The sequence below is a fragment of the Stegostoma tigrinum genome, chromosome 20, assembly GCF_030684315.1.
Source record: "Stegostoma tigrinum isolate sSteTig4 chromosome 20, sSteTig4.hap1, whole genome shotgun sequence".
NCBI classification, from domain to species: Eukaryota; Metazoa; Chordata; class Chondrichthyes; order Orectolobiformes; family Stegostomatidae; genus Stegostoma; species Stegostoma tigrinum.
In genome coordinates, this window is record NC_081373.1 from 11,429,080 (window position 1) to 11,456,490 (window position 27,411).

At 41.7% G+C, this 27,411-nt stretch overlaps 1 protein-coding gene across 2 annotated transcripts in view; it reads right to left on the bottom strand.

The window, feature by feature from the left end:
• The window catches only part of zfyve27 (zinc finger, FYVE domain containing 27), a 175,839-nt gene that overhangs the window by 110,613 nt on the left and 37,815 nt on the right, over positions 1-27,411 (bottom strand). For both annotated transcript variants that reach the window (XM_048551283.2, XM_059653001.1), the window contains exons 6-7: positions 8,973-9,106; positions 4,237-4,308 (exon numbers count right to left, since the gene is read on the bottom strand). In XM_048551283.2, the coding sequence (XP_048407240.1) occupies positions 4,237-4,308; positions 8,973-9,106 (206 nt within the window). The remainder of the gene's footprint in view (positions 1-4,236; positions 4,309-8,972; positions 9,107-27,411) is intronic.

Consider the following 27,411-nt stretch of genomic DNA (forward strand, 5'->3'; position numbering starts at 1 on the left):
AAAGTGCAGGAGTTACACCAAGCATCAAGTTTTGAAGGAGAGTGCAGTTGTAGGCAGGTTTAAAGTTACAGGTAGTTAATAAATTTCAAAATGGAATTCATGAGAAATTTCTTTACCCATAGAACATTGGGAGCATGAAATTTACTATAATGTGAAGTCATTGAGAGCTAATAGCTTAGGTAAATTTAACTGAAAGTTAGATAAATCCACATGGGTGAAATACACTGATGAGACTGCTGGGGAGGAGGCTCATGTGGAACATTAAAACTGACTTGGACCTGTTAGCCAAATCATACATACGAGAGTTGAATGCACAAAGCAATGTGATTTTTCATAGGAGTGTGCCCTTTGTTACAAATATTACACCTATCAATTTCCACCCATTCATTTTTCCCAAATACCTTTGTTTTCTTCACATTGCACAAACATCTTTCAAAGTTTAGCAAGATTCCGTCAACTTCATCACATTCATCAGATATACTGAAGTCAAAATAGTACACGAATACTTTTTGTTTTGTTCCCTTCTCCCTGTGCCCTCCTAACAAGTCCAATCTTGAAAACAACAGCAACTACAAAGGCCATTTGTGTTGTCGAAGAGCTCGGACTAAATCCAGAAGCAGATGATTAATCATGGTTTAGGGTCCACTAACTTCAATTGGAAACATGTGGCAGCAGAAACCTGGCTTTACATGTTCATTTTTTTTTTCTGCTGCAGACAAATAACCCCATCTCTCAAACCCTAACCTTATCCACCCTTCTCTGAAAATCGCGGTTCAGGCTGACTGTTCTTACTTGACTACCTACAACGGCTTCAGTGAGCATTCTGGCAGGGAAATGTGGGAAGTGTGTAATTTAGTCCTTTTACTAAGGACAAGATAGGAGGCAGATTGCATCACCAATCACCCCTGCTATCCCATCTGGGATCTCTCCAACACAAAAACTACAAGTGGTGAAAGAGTCTGTGACTTCCCTGGATACCTGGAATACGGAGCACGGCAACAGAACAAAGGACCAATCATTTCACATCAAGAGAAATTTTTTCACTAAGATGACTGTGAATCTTTAAAATTTACTACAGAATAGGGTTATGGATGCTTCATCATTGAATATCTTTAAGGCTCTTAGGATATTGGTGAGGCCACGCCTAAAATGTAGTGCACAGTTTTGGCCTACATATTTATGGAGGATTATCCTCCCATTTAAGGCAGTTCAGAGAAGGCCCACTTTGGTTGATTCCCAGAATGAAGTTGTTGCCTTACAAGGAAAATTTGAGCAGATTGGGCCTATCTTCACTGGAATCTAAGTGAATGAGAGGTACTGAGGGGGCTTAACAAGGTTAATGCTGAGAGGCTGTTTCCCCTTAGAGGAGAACCTAGAACAGTTTAAAATAAGGAGTCTCCCAATCAGGAGACTATCTGGTGGAGCACACACTCAAGGAGCTGAAAGGTTAACTCTTGCTTCTATGTTTTTAATATTCCTACTGTACAAGGGGCCATTGCAGGTTTGCTAAACCACAACAAGTCAAGGTAACTCTCTAGGACACTACATCCCCCAAGTGTTTTGTAGCTGGTCGTCACGGTAATCTTTCTTAAAATATGTGGCTTTTAAAGAATATCAGTTAGACTTGCAATGTGGCAGCCTTACTCTTGCTAGAAACTAATTATACTTCTACAAAGGGAATTCTATTGTGCAGGTAAAAGGAACACCTCTAGGTATTGCATCTTTTTGGTTTAAAAAAAATAGATCAGTAGCTGGGGGTTCAATTTTGAAGAGTCAGACCAAACTCAAAGCGTTTAACTCTTTTCTTTATCCACAGATGATACCAGACCTGCGCTAAGGATCTCCAGCATTGTCCATGCCTGTTTCAGATTTCCAGCACACTCAGTATTTTGTCTTCACCTTAGTTCAATAGCTCCCTGGCATAGTGTTTATGGCAATGCCCAGACTAATCAGAATAGGCTTGCTAACCAATCAGCACTTTTCTCATGCAGGATAAAATTGTTGCTCTTTGAAATTTAGGATTGTTGTTTATATCCTGATTAGCATGAGACACAAATACTTTGGCAGCTTGCCTTTCTTTTTTAGCAACAATAAAGTGTAGTTTCTTCGCCATGTTTTGGCGGAACACTTTCATTGACTGGATGATAAAATAATGAAATTGGGGACAAAAAGGCTTTTCGATGTTGATGTTGTAATCCATGCTACCGATGTTCACATCCCAATGAGCAGTGGGAAGGTAACTTTGCCCGAAGGGATGCCACGTCAGAAAGGATGGTTGGTGACATGTGAGAAAACCACTAGGAATCATTCCAAGCAAAGTTGGTAATCTGAGGCCTTTCCTATTTCTACGATTTCATTCTGCAAAGAGGCAATCCACTGAGCCACAAAGGTGAGATATGCAATGGCTTCTTCACTATCCCCGGGAAAAAAAAGACAGGCTGTGAAGCTTTTCATCTTGCCCTCATCAGGATTTATGCAAGAATGTCTAATTGTGGGGGGGGAATTGAAACTTGGCCTTCTTGCATCTTCACGTAAATGTAAGACAAACAATCTTCAACATCATGCCAACTGACCACATGGTCATTCTGTTCTATAAAGATACAAAAGCAGTTCAAGGTACTAATGTCTTCCAGAACGCATACATCTTTTTATTGCCATATAAAAAAAAATCAGAGAGCAGGAAAATTCCACATAGAAAACAGATGGGCCCAGTTATTCAAGAACACCATTAAACAGATGCAGTGCCCCAAATAGAGAAGCTGTTTTACACTAAGTTCAGGACATGGCTGTGACACTGAAAGCAAAAGACTTTCTTTTATTTCAAGTTTTCTTGACCACCAGCTTTTGTGAATTCTGTAGGTTTACTATTGGAGTATACATTGAGGGGTGGGTGGTAAGATTGGAAGGTTGGGGTTGGGGGACCTTGGGGAGGTGGAGAACATGCTCTTGGCTATAATAGTTGTGCCCCATATGGATCCAACACAAGCAACTTTATAAGCAGGCATGCATTTCCATTACACTTTCCCACTGCTGCACCCGAATTCCCTCAAGTGTGTAAAGAAGGAATATAAAGACAGGGAAAGCACTGGGTCTATTTAATGAGTAAGGGGAAGCATGATATTTGTTACAAGTTGGCAGTGCGGTTTATTTGTAACTAACAACCAAACTATTTCCGATAAGTTGCTTATTCACAGAATGTCAGACCACACAACAAATTAAAATTTACTCAGAACATCAAGCATAGTCTATAAATGAAAACAAAAATGTAAATACATAACACTTCGTTACGTCTCCCTAGAAAAGCTGCACACAGTGACTTACCTTGAGGTGTGGAGATTGTTATGGATGCAAAAACAGCAGCCAATTTACCCACAGCAAGCTGCCACAAACACAAGAATGGCCTGTTTAATTTCTTTGCTTTAAGGTGATGCTGAAGGAGGAATGTTGGCCAGGGCATCAGAACAACTCCCCAGTTTTTTTTCCCCACATGCCATCATGAGAATTTTTAAAAAACATCTGCCTACACAACTGGATAGGACCTTAATTTAACATCTCAGTGAAACTAACATAGCACCCTGATGCTACATTCCCTGATGCTTTGCAAATAGTGATGAATAGTAAGTGAAACTTGAAGACATAATCACGTGATGTAAAAGTCTGGAATAATATATACTAAGCCAGGCTGACAAAAAGAAAATACTAAAGCTAGCAACTATTCAATGCAATGGAGAATTTAGGAGAACCTCCATTACCTACGATGTGGTAATAAGTTCCAAATTCGCACAAGTAATAGATGCAGCAAATAAGATGGATGCAGCTATAGAGAAGCTAGATAAATATAGGAACAACATACAATTATGAGGATATATTGAGAGAGTTGGATAACCTTGAGCAGGAGGAGACTTCAGTGGTGTATAAATACCAGCATGGACTAGAAGGATGAAAAGCTTAATATCTGTTCCATGACTTCTACCCAATCCTGGGTTTTAATTGATCCCAGAGAGATTCAATACTTTTGGCAATGAACATGATAACCAAAGAGTAGCAAGACCATGGAATTTTGACATGCATTTGGAGATTGTCTTTAGTGATCTTGATCTTCAACAGTATCCTGCCCCTGTGATTTAATTGTTTGATCAATGAAATAATTAAGCCTCTCACGTCAGAAGCATCAAAATGCAGAATCTTATGAGTCTAGACTGCAAAAGAAAAGCTTTCTTTCGGCGTCCATCTCACCTCTATTGCGTCTTTGAATTCATCTTCTGCCTCCTGCTCCTCTGGCTCCTCCAAGGTTCCTATGGTTATTTCCTACACAGAGACATCAGAACCAGCATTGCTTTAAATGAATTTAACAAAGAAGTACAGAGGGAAATATATTCCTTGTAACAAACAGCGAAGAGGCAACAGCAAAGTGGTATTATCTGTAGATTACAGTGAGCTACAGTGCTGGGGACCAAGGTGCAAATCAACCATAGCACAAAGTGGAATTTATATTCAATGAAGAATCTGAAAGAGTCTAATAATGATCATGAAACCATTGTCGATTGTCAGAAGGTACTCACGAATACCTTTAGGGAACAAAGTCTGTGATTCTTACCTAGTCTGGTCTACATGTGACTCCAGACACACAGCAATGCGGTTGACTCTGAACTACCTTCTGGGCAATTAGGGAAGGGCAATAAATGCTGGTCAAGGTACAGGTGCCCACATCCCATGAGTAGAAAAAAAAAGCAAATATTGGATTATTTGCAGTCCAAACGAGACAGCATAGATTTAAGGTGAGAGGGGAAAGATTTTAAAGGGACCTAAAGGATAACTTCTTTGCACAAAAGGTGTTGCATATATAGAATGAACTGCCAGAAGTAGTGGTGGAGGCTGGTACAATTACAACATTAAAAAAAGCCACCTGGATGGGTATATGAATAGGAAGGGTTTAGAGGGATATGGACCAAATGCTGGCAAATGGGACTCGATTAATTTAGGATACCTGGTCAGCATGGATGAGTTGGGCGAAAGGATTTATTTCCATGCTGTGCATCTCTATGACTCTACAAAAGGAATTGGGTAAACAATTGGGGAAATTATATAGCATGACATTATGAGACAAATCACAAATTATTTTAGTACTTTTGCATAAAAACTATTCATATGTGGGGTGTGGGTGCCACCACAGAGGCCACCATTTATTGACCATCGCTGAATGCCCTTGCAGCACGCTTTTTAAGAAAACCTTTTAGAAGTTTTGGACAGCATTACTGCACAAGCCTTTATCATTCTCCACTACAAGCAATATTTTACAAGCCGCTTGTAAGTCAATAGTTTATTCAAACATACAGATAGTACTGCTGATTTTAATTCGACTATCTTGGAATCTTTGAAAGGATCACAAATAAAAAGAAATAAAATCATTAATTTCTGTTTCCCTTTACAGAAAGCATTTGGCATTTTGTAATTCATAGGTCAGTGCAAACTAATGTCAATCATACTACTTTACTTCTAAATTAAAGCACAATCATTGTTTGCAGCAGTTTTCACTTTACATTTGACTATATAACTGCGATCTGAAAGGAGGTTCTTGTGGCACAGTGATAGCATCCGTACCCCTGGACAAGAGACTCAGGTTCAAGTCCCACCAGCTCCAGAGGTATATAACAACATCTCTGAACAGGTTGGTTAGAAAATTAAATCAAATGATGAGGCTGCAAGAGATTGCTTTCAGTGGATTTCTGCACATTCATGAGATATAATTCTTTTCCTTAATATCAAATTGCTCAAACATACAGATACGGGCCAACTCACTGAGCTGGACTGGTCTGTTTTCTGAAAACAAACTGATCTGAAAGGGTGCTCTTGTGATGCAATGGTAACGCTCCTAACTCAGAGCCAGGAGACCCAGAGTCACACCCGACCTGCTTTCAGGGGTGTGTAAATAATATCCCTGAGAACATTAATTAAAAGGGCCCTCTTGTGGAGTAGTGGTAGTGTCCCCACCCCTGAACTGGGAGGCCCAAGTTCAAGTCCGACTTGCTCCAGAGGTGCATAATAACAGCTCTGAACAGGTTGATTAGAAAAGTAGATTAAGTTTTAAAAATTGTGATCTGGAATGTACTGCTGAAAAGGCAATGAAATCAGACTCAATAAAACATTTCAGAAGAGAACAAGACAAATACTTGAAAGATTTTCGGGATCACAAACAATAAGCGAGGTTTTGAGAGATGAGAGATAATTCAGAAACCTCTTCCTGCACAACCTACAAGATGCTGTGTGTAAAATTTTATTCACTGAAGGATAGGTTAACAGACAGGGTACTTAAATTGGGACTAACACCATTCGAATTGTTTCACTGCATGCCCTGCCAGAGTTTTAATCAGGCAGGAGAGGCGTTAGGGTCCAGGGACCAACTGAGTCCTTTAAGTAGCCTGTGAATGGCCACTCAGGCTTCTTCCCAAATGCACTTCAATTTCCCCCTCGGTCAGTGGGGGGAGACTGGTGCCACGTGGAAAGGTCAGCAGCATGCACTGTATGGCTAAAGTTGGGGCGACAGGGGCTGCTAGCTTCACTGTTGCGTGTTGGGCCCACTGGAAAGCCCGCACAACCATGTAATGTCTCCTCCCTCCATCTCCCGGCCCTTGCAACACACATCACAGGGCCTGCTATCCACAAATTCTGACTCCAAAATGGCCATTACTGGAGCTGCAGTCACTTCTCCATGGTGTTGCTAGTATTAAAGAACTGCGGACCAGCTAATTGACGAAGAAGTCTCGCTTTGAGCCAATAACACCGCTGAATGTTAAATGGCTGCAAGCCAATCCATTGAAGTGAGAGCAGGCTCATCCCCAATGTTTATATAAGGAAAGTTAAGGCTGCAAGAACAGGAAGCACAACTCAGCTTTGAATTCTGCCCTGTTTCATGAAGTCAGTACACCTTAGGAAGAGGTTACACCTGTATTTTCATGATCTTGTGGTATCTCAAAGCACTCCACACAAGTAAGTACTGCATCAGCCATGAAGTATAGCCACTTCAGCTAACTGAGCAGATGACGTGCTCACATCAGGATCACACACAAGAAGTGACAAGGTAATAACCAGGTAATCAGATGCTTTCGGAAGATGAGTCATAGCACGAACATTTCAAGTCTGGTGCTTTTCTCTCTCTACATATGCTGCCAGACCAACATTTTCTGTTTGTAATCGGTTTATGGGTGTTAGCTGAAGAGCAAGCATGAACACAAGGGCAGTTTCCATACCTAGCTATACTGTTCTTATTAGGGCAAGAGATGGTAGATCCACATGCAGATGGGAGCAAGCAGCTACCAAATCCAGGTATGATTATTGATGAGGTGCAGGAAGAAAGAGAGCACTGGAAGGATAGATATGCAGGAGGGGTAGAGATCGTGGATGGCGCAGAATATGGAGGAAGGACCAAGAGCGCAAGCGCAATTGCAAGGGCGAGCAAGCAGGTGGGAAGCACAAGCATGAATAGGGCAAAAGGAGCATAAAACAACAGCAAAAAGATTGCAAGCAATCAAGCAAGCAACTAAGGAAAACTGAGGAAAAGAAAGAAAAAGCATACACTAGATCAGAATATTAAGCCTGCAAATCCTCAGATTATGATCTTACTGTCTTCAAAACGAGCTTGTGAAGGTTTGGCACCTATTTGCGGTTTTGCACCTCTTGCATTGGGATTCCAGCTGTTTCCAAAATAAAGCATGCCAGAATCTATATCCTGGTTTAATGTACAATGTGCCAAGATCTATATCCTCAAGTAACACACCACATAACTAGATTTCGAACCTCATGTAACATGCAACATTCCACAACTCACTGTGGTACACAATGTGCTATGGCACATTCACGCATTTGACATAAAATGCACCACAAACTGGATCTTTATTTCACACAACGCCATGAATTAGGAGAACTATTTGTATTCATAAAGTGCCTTTTGATTTTTTCAGATGTTCCAATATGTTTCGTAAAAGCATAAACTATACCATTTAAGTGTGGTTTTGTCATGCAGACAGACTCAATGGGCAAGGTTGACATGTTGGAGTCTCACAGCCAAAAATGTTGTAACTAATTAACTCACCCTTCTAAAACCACCTTGAAAGTTAACTATTAGCCAAGTTAGGGGAAATCAGTGAAGAGTCCCCTACGCTTCTACCAAGCAGATAACCCATGCTTTCGGTTTAACAACACCTCCAACAATGAGGCACTCTTTCAGGGCTGGACTATTTTCTGTTGGTGGTTTCTTTCAGATCATACCTACATGATCAGAGCAGCTGGATAAGAATTTTAAAATTGACATATTGCTTAACTGAAATCTGATGTAAACAGATGTATGTCTGTCAACCCTTTCAGGATATCTTCATATCTTTTAACTTTTGATCTAATTCAGCTTTCTTTTGGTCCTTTGTTGGTGGAATTTGGCCTGGCTAGACCAGCATTTACTGCTCATCCCTAATTGCCATGGAGAAGGTGCCAACTTGAACTGCTGCAGTTTATCATGTGTAGGCATATTGACAATGCCATTCAGAAAAGAGCTCCTTCGCACCTTCTAAGAGGTAGAGGTCACAGGTTTGGAAGGTGCTGTTGAAAACGCTAGGTGAGTAGCTGCAGTGCATCTTGTAAATGGTGCACATTGCTGATGATGCACCCTGGAATATGGAAGCAGCAGCATCACTCTTGGAGCTGCAGATAACCCAGAAAGTTTTGGGCTTAAGTACCACTCGAAAGGCACTGTCTCTTAAAAAACCAATTAAACTGAAGCCACAAATGCCCTTTCTAGGTGACCGTACAAGATTAAGGAAAGACAGGAGGCTTCTCCTCAGTGTCTTTGGGATAGCATTCATCCCCAGACTGTCAATAAATCAAAACTAGATTATTGTTTGTGGGTTGTGATAGATCCTACATTCTGACAGTATTTCTTTGGGAATTGTACACAAGTCTATGGAATCCAAGCAGCTTCTTACCTCTGGAGTACTTCCAGTTGGTGTCACATCCTGGTTTAAACCACCTTCTGACTCAGACACTGTAACCACCTCTTGACCAATCCCAGTGTCGGATCTATAATTCTGTAGTAACGCTACTTTGTAATCGATAATAACTGCAGAATCAAAGAAAAACATAGGAGAGAAAAGATGTAAAGATCCATTGGGAAACGCTGTATTTCTTGTCCCACATCCTCTTCCAAACCAACTAAAGCGCTGCATAATCCAACAGGCTAAGATGAAAAATGAGACTGTTTTGATGGTCCACTGAGTAAATAAACCAGTCTGGCTTCAAGCTACATATGAGGAAACAAGAGGAGGGTGAGCACTGAGAAAACTGTGACAGATACTTTATAATAAGAACAGAAAATGTTGGAAGTACTCAGCAAGTCAGGCAAAATCTGTGGAGTGAAACAGAGTTAATACTTCAAGTTTGTAACGTAGAAACAGGCTTTCATAAGAACTGGGAAAAGTTAGGGATGAAACAGTTTATGAGCTAGAGATGTGTATAAGAAGGACAAGTGGAAGGTCTGTGAAAGGGTGCAAGACAAGAGACTGAACGGGAGAAGAGGTAAGCCTCCCAGACTAAAGGGAATGAACATCAAGCAAAGAAAGAGGTTGGGGTCACTGAGTTTATCAGCAGCAAACACAGAAGAGAAGTAGCCTGACTGGAGGAACAGCGAGCTATATGAGAGTGTGAGTGAGTGTGGGAGAAAGGTAGAGAGCAAGAAATTCTATGTTGGGAAGGCAAGGTGTTAGACAGTGCTTTGGGAGGAACAGAGTGAGAAAGGAGATAATGGGAACTGCAGATGCTGGAGATTCCAAGATAATAAAATGTGAAGCTGGATGAACACAGCAGGCCAAGCAGCATCTCAGGAGCACAAAAGCTGACGTTTCGGGCCTAGACCCTTCATCAGAGAGGGGGATGGGGGGAGGGAACTGGAATAAATAGGGAGAGAGGGGGAGGCGGACCGAAGATGGAGAGTAAAGAAGATAGGTGGAGAGGGTGTAGGTGGGGAGGTAGGGAGGGGATAGGTCAGTCCAGGGAAGACGGACAGGTCAAGGAGGTGGGATGAGGTTAGTAGGTAGCTGGGGGTGCGGCTTGGGGTGGGAGGAAGGGATGGGTGAGAGGAAGAACCGGTTAGGGAGGCAGAGACAGGTTGGACTGGTTTTGGGATGCAGTGGGTGGGGGGGAAGAGCTGGGCTGGTTGTGTGGTGCAGTGGGGGGAGGGGATGAACTGGGCTGGTTTAGGGATGCAGTGGGGGAAGGGGAGATTTTGAAACTGGTGAAGTCCACATTGATGCCATATGGCTGCAGGGTTCCCAGGCGGAATATGAGTTGCTGTTCCTGCAACCTTCGGGTGGCATCATTGTGGCAGTGCAGGAGGCCCATGATGGACATGTCATCAAGAGAATGGGAGGGGGAGTGGAAATGGTTTGCGACTGGGAGGTGCAGTTGTTTGTTGCGAACTGAGCGGAGGTGTTCTGCAAAGCGGTCCCCAAGCCTCCGCTTGGTTTCCCCAATGTAGAGAAAGCCGCACCGGGTACAGTGGATGCAGTATACCACATTGGCAGATGTGCAGGTGAACCTCTGCTTAATGTGGAATGTCATCTTGGGGCCTGGGATGGGGGTGAGGGAGGAGGTGTGGGGACAAGTGTAGCATTTCCTGCGGTTGCAGGGGAAGGTGCCGGGTGTGGTGGGGTTGGAGGGCAGTGTGGAGCGAACAAGGGAGTCACGGAGAGAGTGGTCTCTCCGGAAAGCAGACAGGGGTGGGGATGGAAAAATGTCTTGGGTGGTGGGGTCGGATTGTAAATGGCGGAAGTGTCGGAGGATAATGCGTTGTATCCGGAGGTTGGTAGGGTGGTGTGTGAGAACGAGGGGGATCCTCTTGGGGCGGTTGTGGCGGGGGCGGGGTGTGAGGGATGTGTCGCGGGAAATGCGGGAGACGCGGTCAAGGGCGTTCTCAATCACCGTGGGGGGGAAGTTGCGGTCCTTAAAGAACTTGGACATCTGGGATGTGCGGGAGTGGAATGTCTTATCGTGGGAGCAGATGCGGCGGAGGCGGAGGAATTGGGAATAGGGGATGGAATTTTTGCAGGAGGGTGGGTGGGAGGAGGTGTATTCTAGGTAGCTGTGGGAGTCGGTGGGCTTGAAATGGACATCAGTTACAAGCTGGTTGCCTGAGATGGAGACTGAGAGGTCCAGGAAGGTGAGGGATGTGCTGGAGATGGCCCAGGTGAACTGAAGGTTGGGGTGGAAGGTGTTGGTGAACGTCAGCTTTTGTGCTCCTGAGATGCTGCTTGGCCTGCTGTGTTCATCCAGCTTCACATTTTATTATCTTAGAGTGAGAAAGGAAGTGGGTGTGGAAGGGTTAAAGATCTGGGTGAGCACGTCCAACTTCTGGTCAAAGGTAAATCCAGGACTGAGAGAAATTGTGCATGCACATGAGATTGTGTGTGCATACGCACACGCGGGAGTGTGCACGTGGGTATGAGAGTATGTGGTTAATTCAGAAATGGCAATGTTACTGTATATCAAGAGGACATTAGTAGATTCTCTCTTGTTGGAAATGGTCACTGCTAAATTTCACTTTCTATTATCCAAGCCTGGATGTTGTTCAAGTCTTGCTACATGTGGACACAGACTGTTTCAATATCTGAAGACTTGTGAATGATTATGAATATTGCACAATGATCAGCAAACATTCCCACATCAGATCTCTTATTAGACGGAGGGTCACTGAAGCAACAGCTGAGGATTACTGGGCTGTAAGCAAAATGGTAAAATCAAAAAATGCAAAAAGAAACAAAATTGGGCAGAGATTACGGTCTAAAAACATTGATCTCATTGCTGAGGCCAAAAGGCTATAGAATGCCTAGCTGAAAGATCAGCTGCTGTTCCTGGAGTTTATAGTAAATTTCAAGGGCAGAGATGCCTGTAGGCCAAGGTCAAACATGTCAGCATGACAGCATGCTAGAAAATTTGAAATGAGACGCTACCAGAATCTCAGGATCATGCTTGTAGATTGAAGGGGAGTATTCTACAAAAGGATCATGTAAACTTGTTTGATCTCCTAAGAAGTGAGTACAGATAAAGTGCTGCTTCATGTTGGTGAAGTGTTTGGAAGCCTTGCACGGTGAGAGAAGAGATTAAAAAGTAGTGTTTGCAAGGAAAGATGCTGTGGAAACAGGATGGGGAATTGGGGTTAACTGAAGACTGCACAACTGTATCACATTTTCAAAGGGGAGGGTTTAGCGGTGACACCACATCGGGAGTTACAGAAAGAGTGAAAAATGATCCACTGCACACAGAAACTGCTGGATTGCAGAGTGAGGATAAGGAAAGTCCTATTGTGGTTTCAAGGGAGGGGTAAGGCGTTACAATAGAAACATGGGAAAAGTGGAAGATACAAACTCAGATATTGTCAACTTTGGTGAAAGAGAATCCCTATATAAGGCGGGGGGGGGGTGGGGGCAAAAGAGGATGCCTCAGAAGTGCTGATATGTAAGATTGCTTCATGAGAACAAACACAATGGAGACAGAATGGAACAGAATCCCTACTGATGTTTTGGCCGAAGTGGATAAAAACAATTCTAAACAAGGTTTCCACTCTTTGTTCCTGCAAGGTCTTCAGGGGTAAGATTTTTACACATAGATGTTCATAACAACAAATACAACTGCAAGTAGTTATACAGCACCTTCATCACAGACGTACAAAAATGGCTACAGCACAGAAGAAACCAGTCAGTCCACTGCAGCTGTGCTGGATCTCTGATGGAGTAGTTCACCTAGTGCTACTCCCCTGCCGTTTCTGCTTAGTTCTACAAATGTTTCTATTTCAGATAATCATTCAATTTGCTTTTGAAAACCTCAGCTGAAGCTGCCTTCACCACACCCTTTGGTATTCAGGATCCTAACGACTCAATGCATGAAAAACCTTCCCTTCATGTCACCATTGCTTATTTTGTCAATTATCATAAATCTTTGCCTTCCACCACAGGTAACAGCTTCTCTTCATCTACTGTGGCCAGACCCCTCATGATTTTGAATATCACTATCAAGTCAGGATGATTATTTGTTCAGTCACAGTGGGGAAGGGGGAGAGAAACAGGCGAGAGCTTGGTGCTAGATAATACAGCTGATGCAGATACAATAGGCCAAATGGCCACCTTCCTTCTGCTGTGTAATAATTCTTCAATTTTGTGAATGCCCCTCTCAAATGTCTCTTCTCCGTGCAAAACAGTTCCAAATTCACTCCTCCAACCTTTCCACGTAACCAAAGTTTCTCAATTTCTAGAATCTTTCATTAAATATGGCAAGAATTGGATGGAGTACCCCAGTTGAGGCCAATGCAGTGTCTTATTCAGGTTTACAAAATGCCTTCAAGTTTGCATTCTATGACCTTATTAATGAAACCTTGGATGCTGTATGTTTCATAAACTAAACCTTCAATGACGTGTGTAAACATACACCCAGGTGCCTCTTTTCCTGCACCATGTTTAAAATTAAATCCTTAATTTTAGTCTCTCTCTCGGTATCCTTTCTACCAAAATGAATAATGTCACACTTCCCTGCATTGAATTTTTAGCAGCCAGTTGTCTGCCCATTCTACCAGTGTGCTAATATCACTTTGAAGCACTACATTATCCTCCTAATGGGACTATGGCAAGTTTATGTACTGACATGGTTTAGACTACTTCCAAATTTTCTATCATTTGCGAGTTTTTGTAATTGCACCCTGCATATCAAAGTCTAGGTTAATATGTGCATCAACTAGAATTTGGGTCTGAACACTGAAGCCTGGGAAACACCTCTATAACCCTTAAATACAGCAGAAGTTAGCACAGTAGGAATGTCATTAGATTAGTAATCCAGAGACCTAGATTAATGCTTAAACCTGGAGACAGAATGGTAAGAATGGAATATAATCCTTACAGAAGTACAGAAGTTTTGGCCTAAGTGGATTAAAGGAGGGGATAACAAAAACCATTTAAGTTTAAATTCTACCACAGTAGCTGGTGAAATTTATATTCAATTATTAAAAATCCAGAATTGAAAGTTGGTCCCAGTAATGATGACCACGACAGCCGTCAGCAATTCAAAGAACAGAGAAAGCAAAGAACACACAGCACAGGAATAGGTCCTTTCGCCTTCCAAGCCTGCACAGACTCTTTTTGCCCTTCCATACTAAAACTGTCTTCATTTACTGGATCCATATCCCTGTATTCCCTTCCTATTTATGTGTTTGTCCATGTGCTTTTTGAATGCTGCTGCTGTCTGCTTTTTCACACGAAAGGTAGGGAATGCCTGGAACACTTGGCTTCCACCACCTTCTCTGGCAGAGTGTTCCAGGCACTTGCTCCCCTCTGTATGAAAAAACTTCCTTGTTAATCTCTTTAAAACTTCCCCCTTTGTATCTTGAACCTGTGTCCACTAGTAACTGACCCCTCCACACTGGGAAGAAGCCTCAAAACTTTCTACTCTACCCATGTCAATCACCATCACATAAACTTCTATCAGGTCAGCCCTCGACTTCCTGCTTCCAGAGACAACAAACTCAGTCTATTCAAGAAAACAAGGTGTACAGCTGGATGAACACAGCAGGCCATGCAGCATCAGAGGAGCAGGAAGGCTTATGTTTCAGGCCTGGACCCTTTTACAGAAATGAAGAATTCAAATTCTCCAGCATCTGTAGTTCCTACTATCTCAGTCTATCCAATATTTCTTTGTAGCTAAAATTCCCCACACCAGGCAACATCCTGGTAAACCTTTTCTGCACCCTCTCCAAAGCATCCATAACCTTTTCAATTGCTGCAAAAATTCATCCCCTTCACTAATACTTTTCAGGGAAGGAAATCAGCAGTCCTTACCTGGTCTGGTCTCCATATGACTTCAGACCTATAGCAACGTGGTTGACTCTTAACTATTCTTTGAAATGACTAAGAAGCTAAGCAACAGCTTCTTGGTTTTGAGAGTTTAAGGTGATTAGTCCAGAACTTCTGTGCAGGGGATACTCCTTGGTAATGTGCAGCACAAGTTCACCAAGGGCTCATACGGAGGCCCCAAAGATGGAGGATGGCTGCAGAAAAGGCCTTGTTTTGAACCAGTCTAGCAAGGACCACCTCACATGAATGGTTTGCAATTCAACAGATAGGGACAGTAGGGGTTGGGGGGGGGGGGGGGGGGGGGGAGGTATGAACACTGATCAATTGTCCCCATTTGTCAATTGTGGAGCCTCCTCGAGGAATCCCAGACTCCCTCGGAATTGTCACACTCAACACTGAACCACCCTCCGGCCTTATAGCAATAGGATATGCTTTCCTAATCTTCCAACTTAACACTGAGGGAAACCCACCATCAAGCAAACACATTAGGCTAAGGAAAAATACTAGCTGTCCTTACATTCCTTCTGAATCCTGCATCTCAGGCCATCTATAATTGAAAGGACTTGTATTGTTACAAAACACAAAATGCTGTTCAGGAAATCAAGGAGGATCTGTAGAAGATCTGCTGAATATTCCCAACGTTTTCTCAGTTTTTATTTCAGGTCTCCAGCATCAGAGATACTTGCATTACTACAATACTTAATACTGCTGAGTGGATGTGGTCACGTTTTGTGGTATAGCTCGTCAATGAGGTTAATCTCTGCTCCCGGCAAGTATAAAAATAACTGGTCAAACTTTATGAAGGTACATGCAGGAATGAAAAATAAAAAAATCTATTCAGATGCTAATATCCAATTTCAGCTCCCAAAAATAACAAAAAGCTGACTGCCTTACAACTATTTCTGTTACCTGCAAGGAGAGAATGAGCTGAAAAGTGCAGCCCACCAGGAAGCCACGTGAGAAATGGAAAAATGTAGCATTTGCCTTTGCCAAGCCATGCTGTTGGCACACACAATTCCTTTTGGAATACAGTGCACAGGCAGATGCAGAAGTACAACTCTATGTTTTCCATCCAGATGGAAACATTTATGTAGAGAGGAAGGAGATCACAGCCTACACCAATACACTGTTTAAAAAGAAAACAATCGGAATATGTAATCTGGAGAGCATGGTGATAAGCAGCATTAGCAACTGCAGACTGTAAGTAAGTCACATTCATAGAATTCCTTCCAGTCTCAAAATCTGACCTAGGGATGCACCAGAAACCAAATGCTCATAATTTACCAACCTCTTGGTAAATTAGGTCTGATTTTCAAGGTCAGAATGATGGAATATTTATTGCATGGCAATTCCAGGTGATATTTTCGTTTAAGGAATAGCACACATTGAAGACCATTTAGGCCATATGTCTCTGCCTTTGAAACAGCATTCCAATTACATGCTTCTTTAAAAATAATGTGGCACACTGGTGTTCATTAGTCAGGGTATTAAGTACAGGAGTTGGGAAGTTTGCTGCAGTTGTACAGGATGTCAGTGAGGCAGTACTTGGAGTATGGTGTTCAGTTTTGGGCACCTTGCTATAGGAAGGATGTTGTTAAACTGGAAAGAGTGCAGAAGAAACTTACAAGGATGTTGCCAGGGATTAAGGGGCCTAGTCATAGGGAACGGTTGAACAAGTTAGGACATTTTTCTTTTGAACATAGGAGACTGAGGAGGGGCAATCTTATAGAAGCGTATAAGATCATGAGAGGCATGGATAGGGTGAATGCACTCAGTCTTTTTCCCCAGAATTAGGGAAGTGAGGACTAGAGGGCATCAGTTTGAGATAAGATACATGGGAACCTGAGGGGCAACTTTTTTTTTTAAACACACAGAAGATGGTACACATAGTAAATTGGTTGAGGTGGGTAATTCAACAACATTTAAAAGGCATTCGGAAGAATACATGGATAGGAAAGGTTTAGAAGGATATGGACCAAGTGCAGGGAAGTGGGGTTAGCCTGGATAGACATTTTGGTCAGCACGGACCAGCTTGGGCCAAAGGGCCAGTCACCATGCTATAGGACTCGGTCTCTAATTAACCTAACTATCTCTAATGTTATGAAACATCACTGAAGGAGGCAGACTTGAGCCTTGGGTCTCCAGGTTCAGAGATGTGGACACTAGCACTGCACCACAAGGGCCCTAATTGCATGTATATAGAACATAGAACATAGAACAGTACAGCACAGAACAGGCCCTTCAGCCCACAATGTTGTGGTATTAATTGGGTGTTTAATTATATTCAGGTGGTAGGCACTAACTGTGAATTAATGTATCCTCCACTAGAAGACAAACTGTGATTCTTGAGTATGGGGTGCAAGTTTATACTGTATCTCTAATTAAAAGTTGAATCATAGAAACACAGAAATTAAAAGGAGTAGGCTATTCAGCTCTTCAAAACCACTCTGCCATTCAACAATGTTATGGATGATCCTCTACCTCAAAGCCATATTCCCATTTTCTCCCATATCCCTTGATGCCATTAAAATCCAGAAATTTCTCTCTCGTTCTTAAATAAACTCAATGATGTGGCTTCTAATCTTCTGTGGTAGAGAAGTTCAAAGATTCACGATATTTTGAGGGAAGAAGTGTTTCCTCGTCTCAATCCTAAATAGTCTACCTCTATCCTAAGACTGTGGGCCCGGTCTCTAATCCCCAGCCAGGGAAATCATCCTCCTTGCCTCTAATCTGTCTGGCCCTCTTAGAAATTTTACACATTTCAATCAAATCCCCCTCACCCTTCAAAACTCTTGTGAATTCATGCCCAGTCAAACTAACCTATCCTCATAAGACAGTCCTGCAATCCTAGTGTACCTCTACTGCACACATTCTATGGCAAGTCTAACATTTCTTAGGTCAAAGACCAAAACTACATACAATACTCTGGGTGTGGTTTCACCAATATCCTGTATAAGTGCAGTAAGGCATGCCCTACTTCTGAGCTCAAATCCTCTTACAATAAAGGCCAATATATCATTGGTCTTCCTAATTGTTTGCTACATCTGCCCATCTACTTTCATTTACTGGTTTACAAGGATAGTCAGATCCCAATGTACATCTACATTTCCCAAAGAATCGTCATTGAAATAATGCTCCTCCTTTCGGTTTTGCACACGAACATACATAATTTCACAATGTTTGACTGCATCTGCCATGTTTTTGCCCAATCATTCAAATCACCTTGAAGTCTCCTTGCCACATAACTCCTCATAACTCTCACCCTGTTTTTATCATAAGTAAACTTTGAAATGTTGGTTCCCTCATCCAAGTCATTTAAACGTATTGTGAATAGCTGTGGGCCAAGCACTGATCCTTGCAGTTCCCCACTAGTCAAAGCCTTCCACTCAGAAAAAAGACCCAATTATTCCTGCACTGCTTCCTGTCTGTCAACAAACTCTCAATCCAAGCTAATATATTATCCCCTATCCCACATGATTTAAATTTTCCCATTAGCCTCTTACGAGGGACCTTACCAAAAACCTTCAAAAAAATCCAAATACACCACATTTACTGCTTTGCCCTTATCGATTCTGTTTGGTATATCTTCAGAAAACTCCATTAGACTTATTAAGCATGGCTTGCCTTTCATATATCCATACTGGATTTGTCCAATTCCATTAATGCTTTCTAAATGTTCTCCTTTCATGCCTTTTATAGACTCAATCATTTTCCCCACAACTGACGCAAGGCTAACTGGTGTGTAATTCCGTTTTTCCTCTCCCTCCCTCTTAAAATGTGAAACGTAAGATTTATTTCTACCATTCATTGTCTGGCTATCTAGAATAGGACACCCATAATTCTGAAATACTCCCCCTTCGAATATCTATTCAATCCCCTTTTAAAAAGTTACTTTCAACTCTGTTTCCACAGCCCCTCAGGCTGAGCATTTCAGGTTATAATGGCTCACTGTGTAAAAAATATTTTCCTCATGTCACCTCTGATTCTATTGCTAATTACCTTGAATCCATCTGATTTTCAGTGGTCTTTTCTGTGCCACCAAACTGTACAGTCTACCTTACCCACCAAGCATGGAGGAGACCCAAAAGTGAACGATGGAAGCAAGTAATTAGTCAAATCGCAAACTTGGGTTTATATGTATCAAGCAGCAACTGTTTCAGTAGAGAAGGAGCCAATAAGAAGACTTTATCCAAAAGCATTAAGAAGACAGACCTAACTTATTGTGAATGACACTACCATGAGCAGTAAGCGTGCATGCATATCAGCACAGCCTTGTGGCCAGTTAATGACAGCACTTGCAGCACCAAACACTTTAGCATTTAATGAGGTGCAGGATTCAGGCAAGAGGGAGCAGCAGACCATTTGTGGTGCTGCTGCTGCTGGAGTGGGGAAACAGGTTTAGTAACAGCCCTGGCCCCTGGATACAGCCTCCTGAACTCCGGGAAAGGTTTCTTTTTTAAATTAATTCACAGGAGGAGGGCGTCACTGACTACACTGCATTTATTGTCCAGTGGGCAGCTAAGAGTCAACCACATTTTTGCGAGTCTGGAGTCACATGTAGGCCAGGCCAAGGACATTAGTGAACTAGATGGGTTTTCCTGACAATTGACAATGTATTAATGGTCATCATTAGACTCTTAATTACAAATATTTGTTGAATTAAAATTCCACAATCTGCTGTGGTAAGTTTTGAATCCAAGTCCCCAGAACATTATCTCGGTCTCTGGATTGACAGTCCGTCGATAATACCACTAAGCCATTGCCTCCCCCACAGGTAACTTCCCAGGCAGTACAGAGGCCTGGAGGAGGCCAGGCAGCAAGGCAGTAGTGTACTTGTGGCAAAACTGCAAAGGGACCAACTTTGCCTCCAAGTGGAAACTCCATTTCATCAGCCCCAGCCTCTACCTCATCCCCAGCAGCATGTGGGTGTTATGGATAACTATGCAAAAGATAAAATAATAGAAGTTTTATCGGGCTGTGGAATGGAAAAACATTTTTCTATGATCTACAAATAGTACAATGGGTCATCAGGACAGAATGATTTGTAAAAGCAGAATCACACAGGATTCTTCTGTATTCCAGATTGTGATTCTGGAGAAACTAAAAATCTGCTGCAACTACAATCTCTCTGTTGCAGAGAGACAAGGAATTACAATTAGTTACCAAGTTCACAATTTTAAACAAGTGTCAATTTGAACTCAAAACAACATTTTATCTCTCTCCACAGATAATACCAGACCTGCGATGTTTTTTCAGCACTTACAATTTTTATCCGAACCATTTTGTTTGATTGTGGCAATTAATGATCTTAAAATAACACAGCTACAGTGTGACAGTAGAAAGATTACAAAGGACTTATAATTTGTTACTGGGATGTGAACACCACTTGTAAAACAAGCATGCATTCATTACCCAGCCCCTAAGTGCCCTGAAGGAGGTGGTAGTGAGTCAAAGAGATTCGCCCTGATGGGAAGGCACAGCAGGTACTGGCGAGCCACCTTCTTTAACCACTGCAATGCTATTTCCGAGGGCAGTTAAAAGTCAACAACATAGTTGATTTGGGAGACACATGCTAACAAGAATGTGCAACGATGGCAGATTTCCTTGTCTATAATGACATCAGTAAACCAGATAGGTTGCTTTTCGTTTTATAAACTTCCTCTTCTCCCATGTAGAATTTGAACTCCAGACTTTGGGGCATTAGTACAGGTCTCTGGATTACTAGCCAACAACACCATTGTCGTACTGTAACATATAAAGGTTTGTCACAGGCAGCAGTTCAACCACATGCCAACTGCACCTTTTAGGAAATGGATCAATGTTTCACAGAATGACAGAATTTAATGCAGATACTGTTCAGCCGAAGGGTCTTTCAATACTGTACTACTCTGTTTCAGCTGGAAGAAAATTGAGCTACTAGTTTCAGGTTGCTCTAACTCATTAACCGCCACACACAACAGGCCAAATCGTTGCATTTTATGTTGGTCAACTTCTTGGTATGTAGGACTGATCTGCACACAACCTTCACCATTTGAGCTTTCAGTGGAATTCAGTAAACATTATTTAACACAGCACCAGAAGGTATCTGGAAGCAATTTCAAAGCTGGAATCTAATGCAGAGATTTAAATATGAGGTTTATAAATAGTTGAATTGATTCAAGTGGTTTACAACATCTGAAACGCTTGATTAGATTGTGGCTTGTAATCATCTGTGTATATATCCATTATAAACTAGCAAACCTCTCTATTCAGTCAGGCAAACACTTTCAAATATTCATTGTGCTATAAAATATCTGAAGTTAGGAAAGAACACAATAAATAGGAGCAAGAGTAGGCCATACAATGCATCAACACTATCATTCATTAAGATTACAGCTGATCTCCTACAGCAACTTTGCTGTTCTACACTATTCTGTTATACCCTAGTGACTGCATATCTTTTGTGCCTAATCTTAATCATATCCAAAAAATTGACCATCTACAACAATCTAAGGTGAAGATCTCCAAATATTCAAATCCTTTGAGGAAAAAAATTCAATTTACTCCATCCTAGTTGGCTGTTATATTATCCTGAGACCATAACAGATATTTGCAGATTACGCAGATAAGGGAAGCAGACTCTTGGCATCTACACCGCCAATTCCGGAAAGAATTTTACACATATCAATGAGGTCACCTGTCGTACTTCTTCATCGTTCATCACTGACCAAGTAGTTCATCACAGGAATCAATGTATTTGAACTTCCAGCAAGAAATTCTTGATTAAAGTTTTTTAGCAATGCATCTGTAATTCTGATTTTGCCAGATAATGTTCACATTGAATCCCAGACATCTTATTGCTCAGTATCTACTAAATGTTATCTACTATTGTGTCAAAAACAAAAGAAATAAAAAAAGTTGCTTTAATATGTTCTGATGAAGGAGTCTCACTCAAAAAACTTACCTTCTGCCTGCTTGTTTTGTGAACACTTAGTTCAGAGACCGTTTCTGTGCCAAACACCAAATTCAACTGCGACGAATGGGCCCTCAGCACTTACAAATGGATACGTTCACAATATCTGAGCAACAATTACTTTCTTGAGCTTAAACACAAACCTAAGTTACTATTCATGATTTATGGGATAGACATCATTATCCCTTACACTTGCCTTGATTGCAGAAAGCGAACACAATAAAATAATCAAAACATGGCTTAGACCATAAACTACCATCTTGATTAACAGAAAATAAACAGAAGAATAACTAATTTACTGTGAGATACATAGTCCAGCCTCAGTTTCTGCAATTATAAGTATATACTATTAAAATCGATTCCTATATAACAAAAAGGTGAAACTGGAGCCAAACAAGTTCCTTGTATAGTTTTCCAAGGACCTCCAGTCTATGTGACGATTTCTGATGATTTTAAGAGGCTTTTTCAATACCTTGACTTGGTGGTCAAACATACCTGCTGACTGACGGGTGTGCCTCACTTGTAATCGACCAATTTGGAGAGTGCACGAACCTTCAAACAACCCACAAACCTGACCCTTCAAATACCACTTGGACTCATCAGCCATCTCAGAACCCATCAAACTGAAGTGGAAACAAATCATCCTAGATCCTAAAAGGGGACTGCCCAAGAGAAGAGGACCTCTGCAGTGAACAAAAGAAATCTTTCACCATGTGACATTCCCCAATAGCGCGTTTTGGTATTTTGGAATAGTCTCCCTCTCCTCTTCTGAATGTTGTCCGGAAAGGTTCCATGGCAGACGGCAAGCCGCAGGAATTTCAATGAGGGGCCATGCCTCATTTGTCAGCCTGAGTGTGCTTCGGCAGGCTGCTTGACCACAGTTGAGCTGCACCCTGCCTGTGCCTTGATGCCCACTTGAGCTCAATTTTAGAGCAGGAGTCAATGGATGAACTGGCAGCAATCTGCAACTTGTTATTGTGTGGTTAGGCTAATTTTGCTTTGAGCTGTTGCAATCCAGAGTGAGTGATCATCAGGCAACAGGATATTTTTCATTGCATTAATATAATTCTAATACTGCATGCTCCACACAGACTCCCCCAAGGGCAAACCAAACTGCACCAAACAGATTCCAGATGAGCGATCCTTTCTGAATTTTGAAAGAACAGAGGAAAAATAGTAACTCTGTCCAGACACACAAAGCCCCGGATCAAATGACAATCTATCAAATTCACCAAGTCACCAGTAGTCAGATCTCTTGTCATCAGTCAATAGACCTCCAAAATAGAGAGTGCGTTGCAATGGACAGGGAGAGATTTGGTTGTGGGAGGGAGGAAGAGGGAAAAGATACTGCAGTACTGAGAGTCAGATGTTCAAAAATGGGCTTAGATGAGGACAAATTTGACCTTTCATTCAGAGGATAACTGGTATTGGGAAAAGAATAACTCTCCTGAAACAAGATAGTGGATTCAATAGTTGGGAATGGTAATCTTCAGTTAGATGGAATTATACTCAATCCAGCTGTGCTTGGTTGTCTCTCAGTTCAGTTAAACTAAAAGTTTCATAAAACAACATTTTGATTTTTCAAATGAAGAAAAACAAACTTGACTTCCTTTCCTTTCTACATTAGTTACTTTTTTCATTATGTTGCAAAAGAATTTCAAACTAAGGAAGAAGTCAAAATAAATGGACCGTTGTAGTTCATTCAGCACTTGCTAAAAGATACGCAGAGTTCTTCAAATATTAATGAACAGGATAAATTGATATCAGTAACAGGTCACAGGGAGGTCAGGTGTGACAGGATTACCTTTGGATATTAGCAAGTGAAAGCATTCAAGGAAGATATGAAGCTGGATAGGCAGGAGAGGGAAGGTCTAGCCTGACGTTAGCCCAAAAACAGCTCAGCTCAAGAATCCCAGTATGTCTCCATTTAGGTACTGGACGATAACAAACAACACTATTATCCCTTCCAGACTGATCTCAAAACTCCAAGGCCTTGGTTTTGCCTCTGTCCTCCGCAACTGGATCCTTAGCTTTCTGACCCAGGGAGCACAATCAGTGAGGGTAGGTAACTGCACCCCCTCCACAACAACATAGGGTAGGCCCCCCCACCCAACAATATACCCTCCATCCCGTACTGTACTCCCTGTACATCCACGACTGTGTGGCCAAATTACAAACGAATACCATCTACAAGTTTGCTGATGACACCACCAGTGGGATGGATATCTAACAACTTCGAGCCAACATACAGAAGGGAGATTGAGGGCTTGGTGATGTGGTGCAATGAAAACAGCCTGCCTTTCAACGTCGGCAAAAATAAAGAACTGATCATAGACTTCAGAAAGAAAGGAGAACATGCCTCCATTCACATCAATGGAACAGAGGCTGAGAGGGTGAAGAGCATCAAGTTCCTCGGACAGACGATAACCGACGACCTGCCCTGAACTTCCAACGTAGATGTGACAGTCAAGAAGGCACAACTGCACCTTTCCTCCAGATGCTGCCTGGCTTACCGTGTTCTTCCAGCCTCCTGTTGGTCTAACTTGTAAGATTTGATTTGATTTATTATTGTCACACATACCAAGAATTGCCTCTTCTTCCTCAGCCAGCTTAGGAAATTTGGCATCATCCATCAAGTCCCTCACCAACTTTTACAGATGCACCACAGAAAGTTTACTGACTGGGTGCATGATGGCCTGGTATGGCAACTGCTCCACCCAGGACTGTAAGAAACTATAGAATGTGGTGTGGACAGCCCAGAACATCACAGAAATCAACCTTCCATCCATGGATTCTATTTACAATGCTCACTGCAGCGGAAAGGTGGCCGACATCATTACAGACCCAACGCATTCCAGTAACGATCTCCTACAGCCTCTTCCATCAGGCAGAAGATACGGAAGCGTCAACACACGCACAAGCAGGTTCAGGAACGGCTTCTTTCTGGCCGTTATCAGATCGTTGAATGGACTCTAGCCTCAAATAATGTAACCTGTATGCCTCTAAGTCTTTTTGATCAGTACATCCTTTGCTTGCTGTGATCTGCCTGTACTGCTCATAAGCAAATCTTTTCACTGCATTTCAGCACATGACAATAAATCAAAAGGTCTTTTCAAAGTTTAGTTCAATATTTAGTCCCATGCAGTACTAGACTCCAATGACTGCATTGTCCAAATAAACCACGTTAACAATCCAATCAAATTAAGTACCCAATAAAAGGAGTACCCACAGCAAGGAACCCAAACAGTCAAACCAAAAACACAAGAGAGGATTAGGTCACTCAGGCCCTGTGACCATGAACTGATCTGTAATTCAACTTCAAGCAGCACCAATTCTGTAAACCTCAACAAAAAGCTCCTGGTCCCAGCTTTGGTATTTCTAAATCAGTACCTAGCCTGAAGAGTGCCAGACTTTCACAGTATTTGTATGATTTGAGACAAATAAAAACCTGCAGATATTGGAATCCAAGGTAAACACACAGGAGGCTGGAAGAAACGAGCAGTCAACTTTTCCAGGTATTGGCCTTTTTCAGGCCCCTGAAGAAAGGTTATACTCGAAACATCGACTGCGCCTTTCCTCCAGATGCTGCCTAGCTTACCATGTTCTTCCAGCCTCCTGTTGGTCTAACTTGTAAGATTTGATTTGATTTATTATTGTCACATGTACAAAGATACAGTGAAATGTATTGTTTTGCATACTATCCAGACAAATCATACCTCGCTTAAATACATCAGGGTAATTGAACAGAATGCAGAATATAGCAATACAGCTACAGAAGGTACAGAGAAAGATCAACTGGAAACTATGAGAGGTGGATTCATGAGACTGATAACTGCAGGGAAGAATTTGTTCTTGAATCTGTTGGCACGTTTTCAAATTTTTGTATCTTTTGCCTGGCGGAAGAAGGTAGAAGAGAGCATAACCAGGGTGGGGTGGGGTCTTTGATTACATTGGCTGCTTTCCTGAGACAATGGGAAAAATGCTTCTTGAAGTGTCCACTCCTGAAGGGTTTGGCTGTAATTATATGTTGTTTGCACTCTCCTCCTCCCATTATTTCAGACTCCCTTCACCAGAGCAAAAGGTTTTTAAGTCACAGTTTTTCTTTTTTATTTGCCCTATCAACCCCTTTAACTAGCTTAAACACCTTAATTAGATCACTACTTAAGGAAATACATGGCTAAGTGATGCAACCTTGCACATAATCCGACACTTTCAGCTGTTATCATTTTGTGCTGCATTCAAGATTCCTGCAACATAGTACCCAAAGCTGCTGCTGGTCCCATTGATGCTTCAAAGCAGATTCTGCCAGGATCTAAAGTGAATGTTGATCAGGGACTGATTTTCAGTCTCCAAGTCGCTGATGAACTGGAAAATTTTACAAGAAAAAGAGAGAAGCCATTCACTTCGAAATGCTTGTGTTGGTGCTTTGAAAGAACTATCCAATAAGTCCCTTTCCACATAGCCCTTTCAAGGATGGCAAAGGGTGTGGTTAAAAAAAGTCTCAATCGTGTCTCAAGCCCCATTGCAATGCAGGTGGATACAATGGCTTCTAATTTAACATGACAAAGCATAAACTTCAAGCTTCAGTTTCAAAAGAACTACTTTAGCTAATTTAAATGTTTTTAAAACCCATTTAAAATAGCATATTTTATCGGTTTCCCATTTAAATAGTCAAATGAGAAGCTCATAGATAGTAGTTAGGTTATAGAAATAGCAAAATGTAAGGTGCAGTGCCTGAATTGTAAAGGCAAAGATGTCAATCTCCTGCAAAATGGAAGGGTGCTTGGACTGTGGGATTTTGTAGATCTTGGCTTTGTTCACTGGAACCTAATTCCAGTGAAAATGTCATGCTGGGCAGGTAAACTATCTAGCTCTCACTAGGATATACAATTGCCTTATTTTAATTTACTTCTTGCACAAGGCTCTTAAATTCATTGCCTTAAACTGATCCCATTGCTGCTATCATTAGTGCTTTACACTAGAGTTATTAAAAACATCAATTATGCCAATGGACATTTATGAAAATTTCACACCCGCTGTTTGGCTTCACTCAAATTGCAAAGAATACCCAACTCGAAAAAACACTTACTCATGAAGTTTCATTTGTCTTAAATCTGTAACAATAAAACGGGACATTCATTTTAATCGTTTCTTTCTTTTCATGCTATGCAATCATGAGCATAAAAATAATTCTATGTACACAAGGCAGTCAAAAAGACGATTACCAGGAAACAAATGTATATATTTTGCAAATAAGGAATCTCGCATAATGGGAGTATGGTTACAGAAACAAACAATTACTCTTTGTGCAGTTAGCGTGATGTGCAGAAAGACTTATCGTAGATTGGGTTTCACTTGCATTTCAGGCAAGGTAGATATTGCCCCCAAATGGTTTTAGAGTGTTACTACACATAAGAATAGCAGCCGGCTTCAAAGTAACTCCATGTTCTCTAAACAGCACTACTCTATTTCTAGTCTTCTTTTGACAAAAAAAAATCTTTTCCATAGCCTCACCTTGCATACCCCTCCGAGTACCCACTCCCAGTAATTATTCTTGACGCGAGTAGAAACACCAAGCAATTC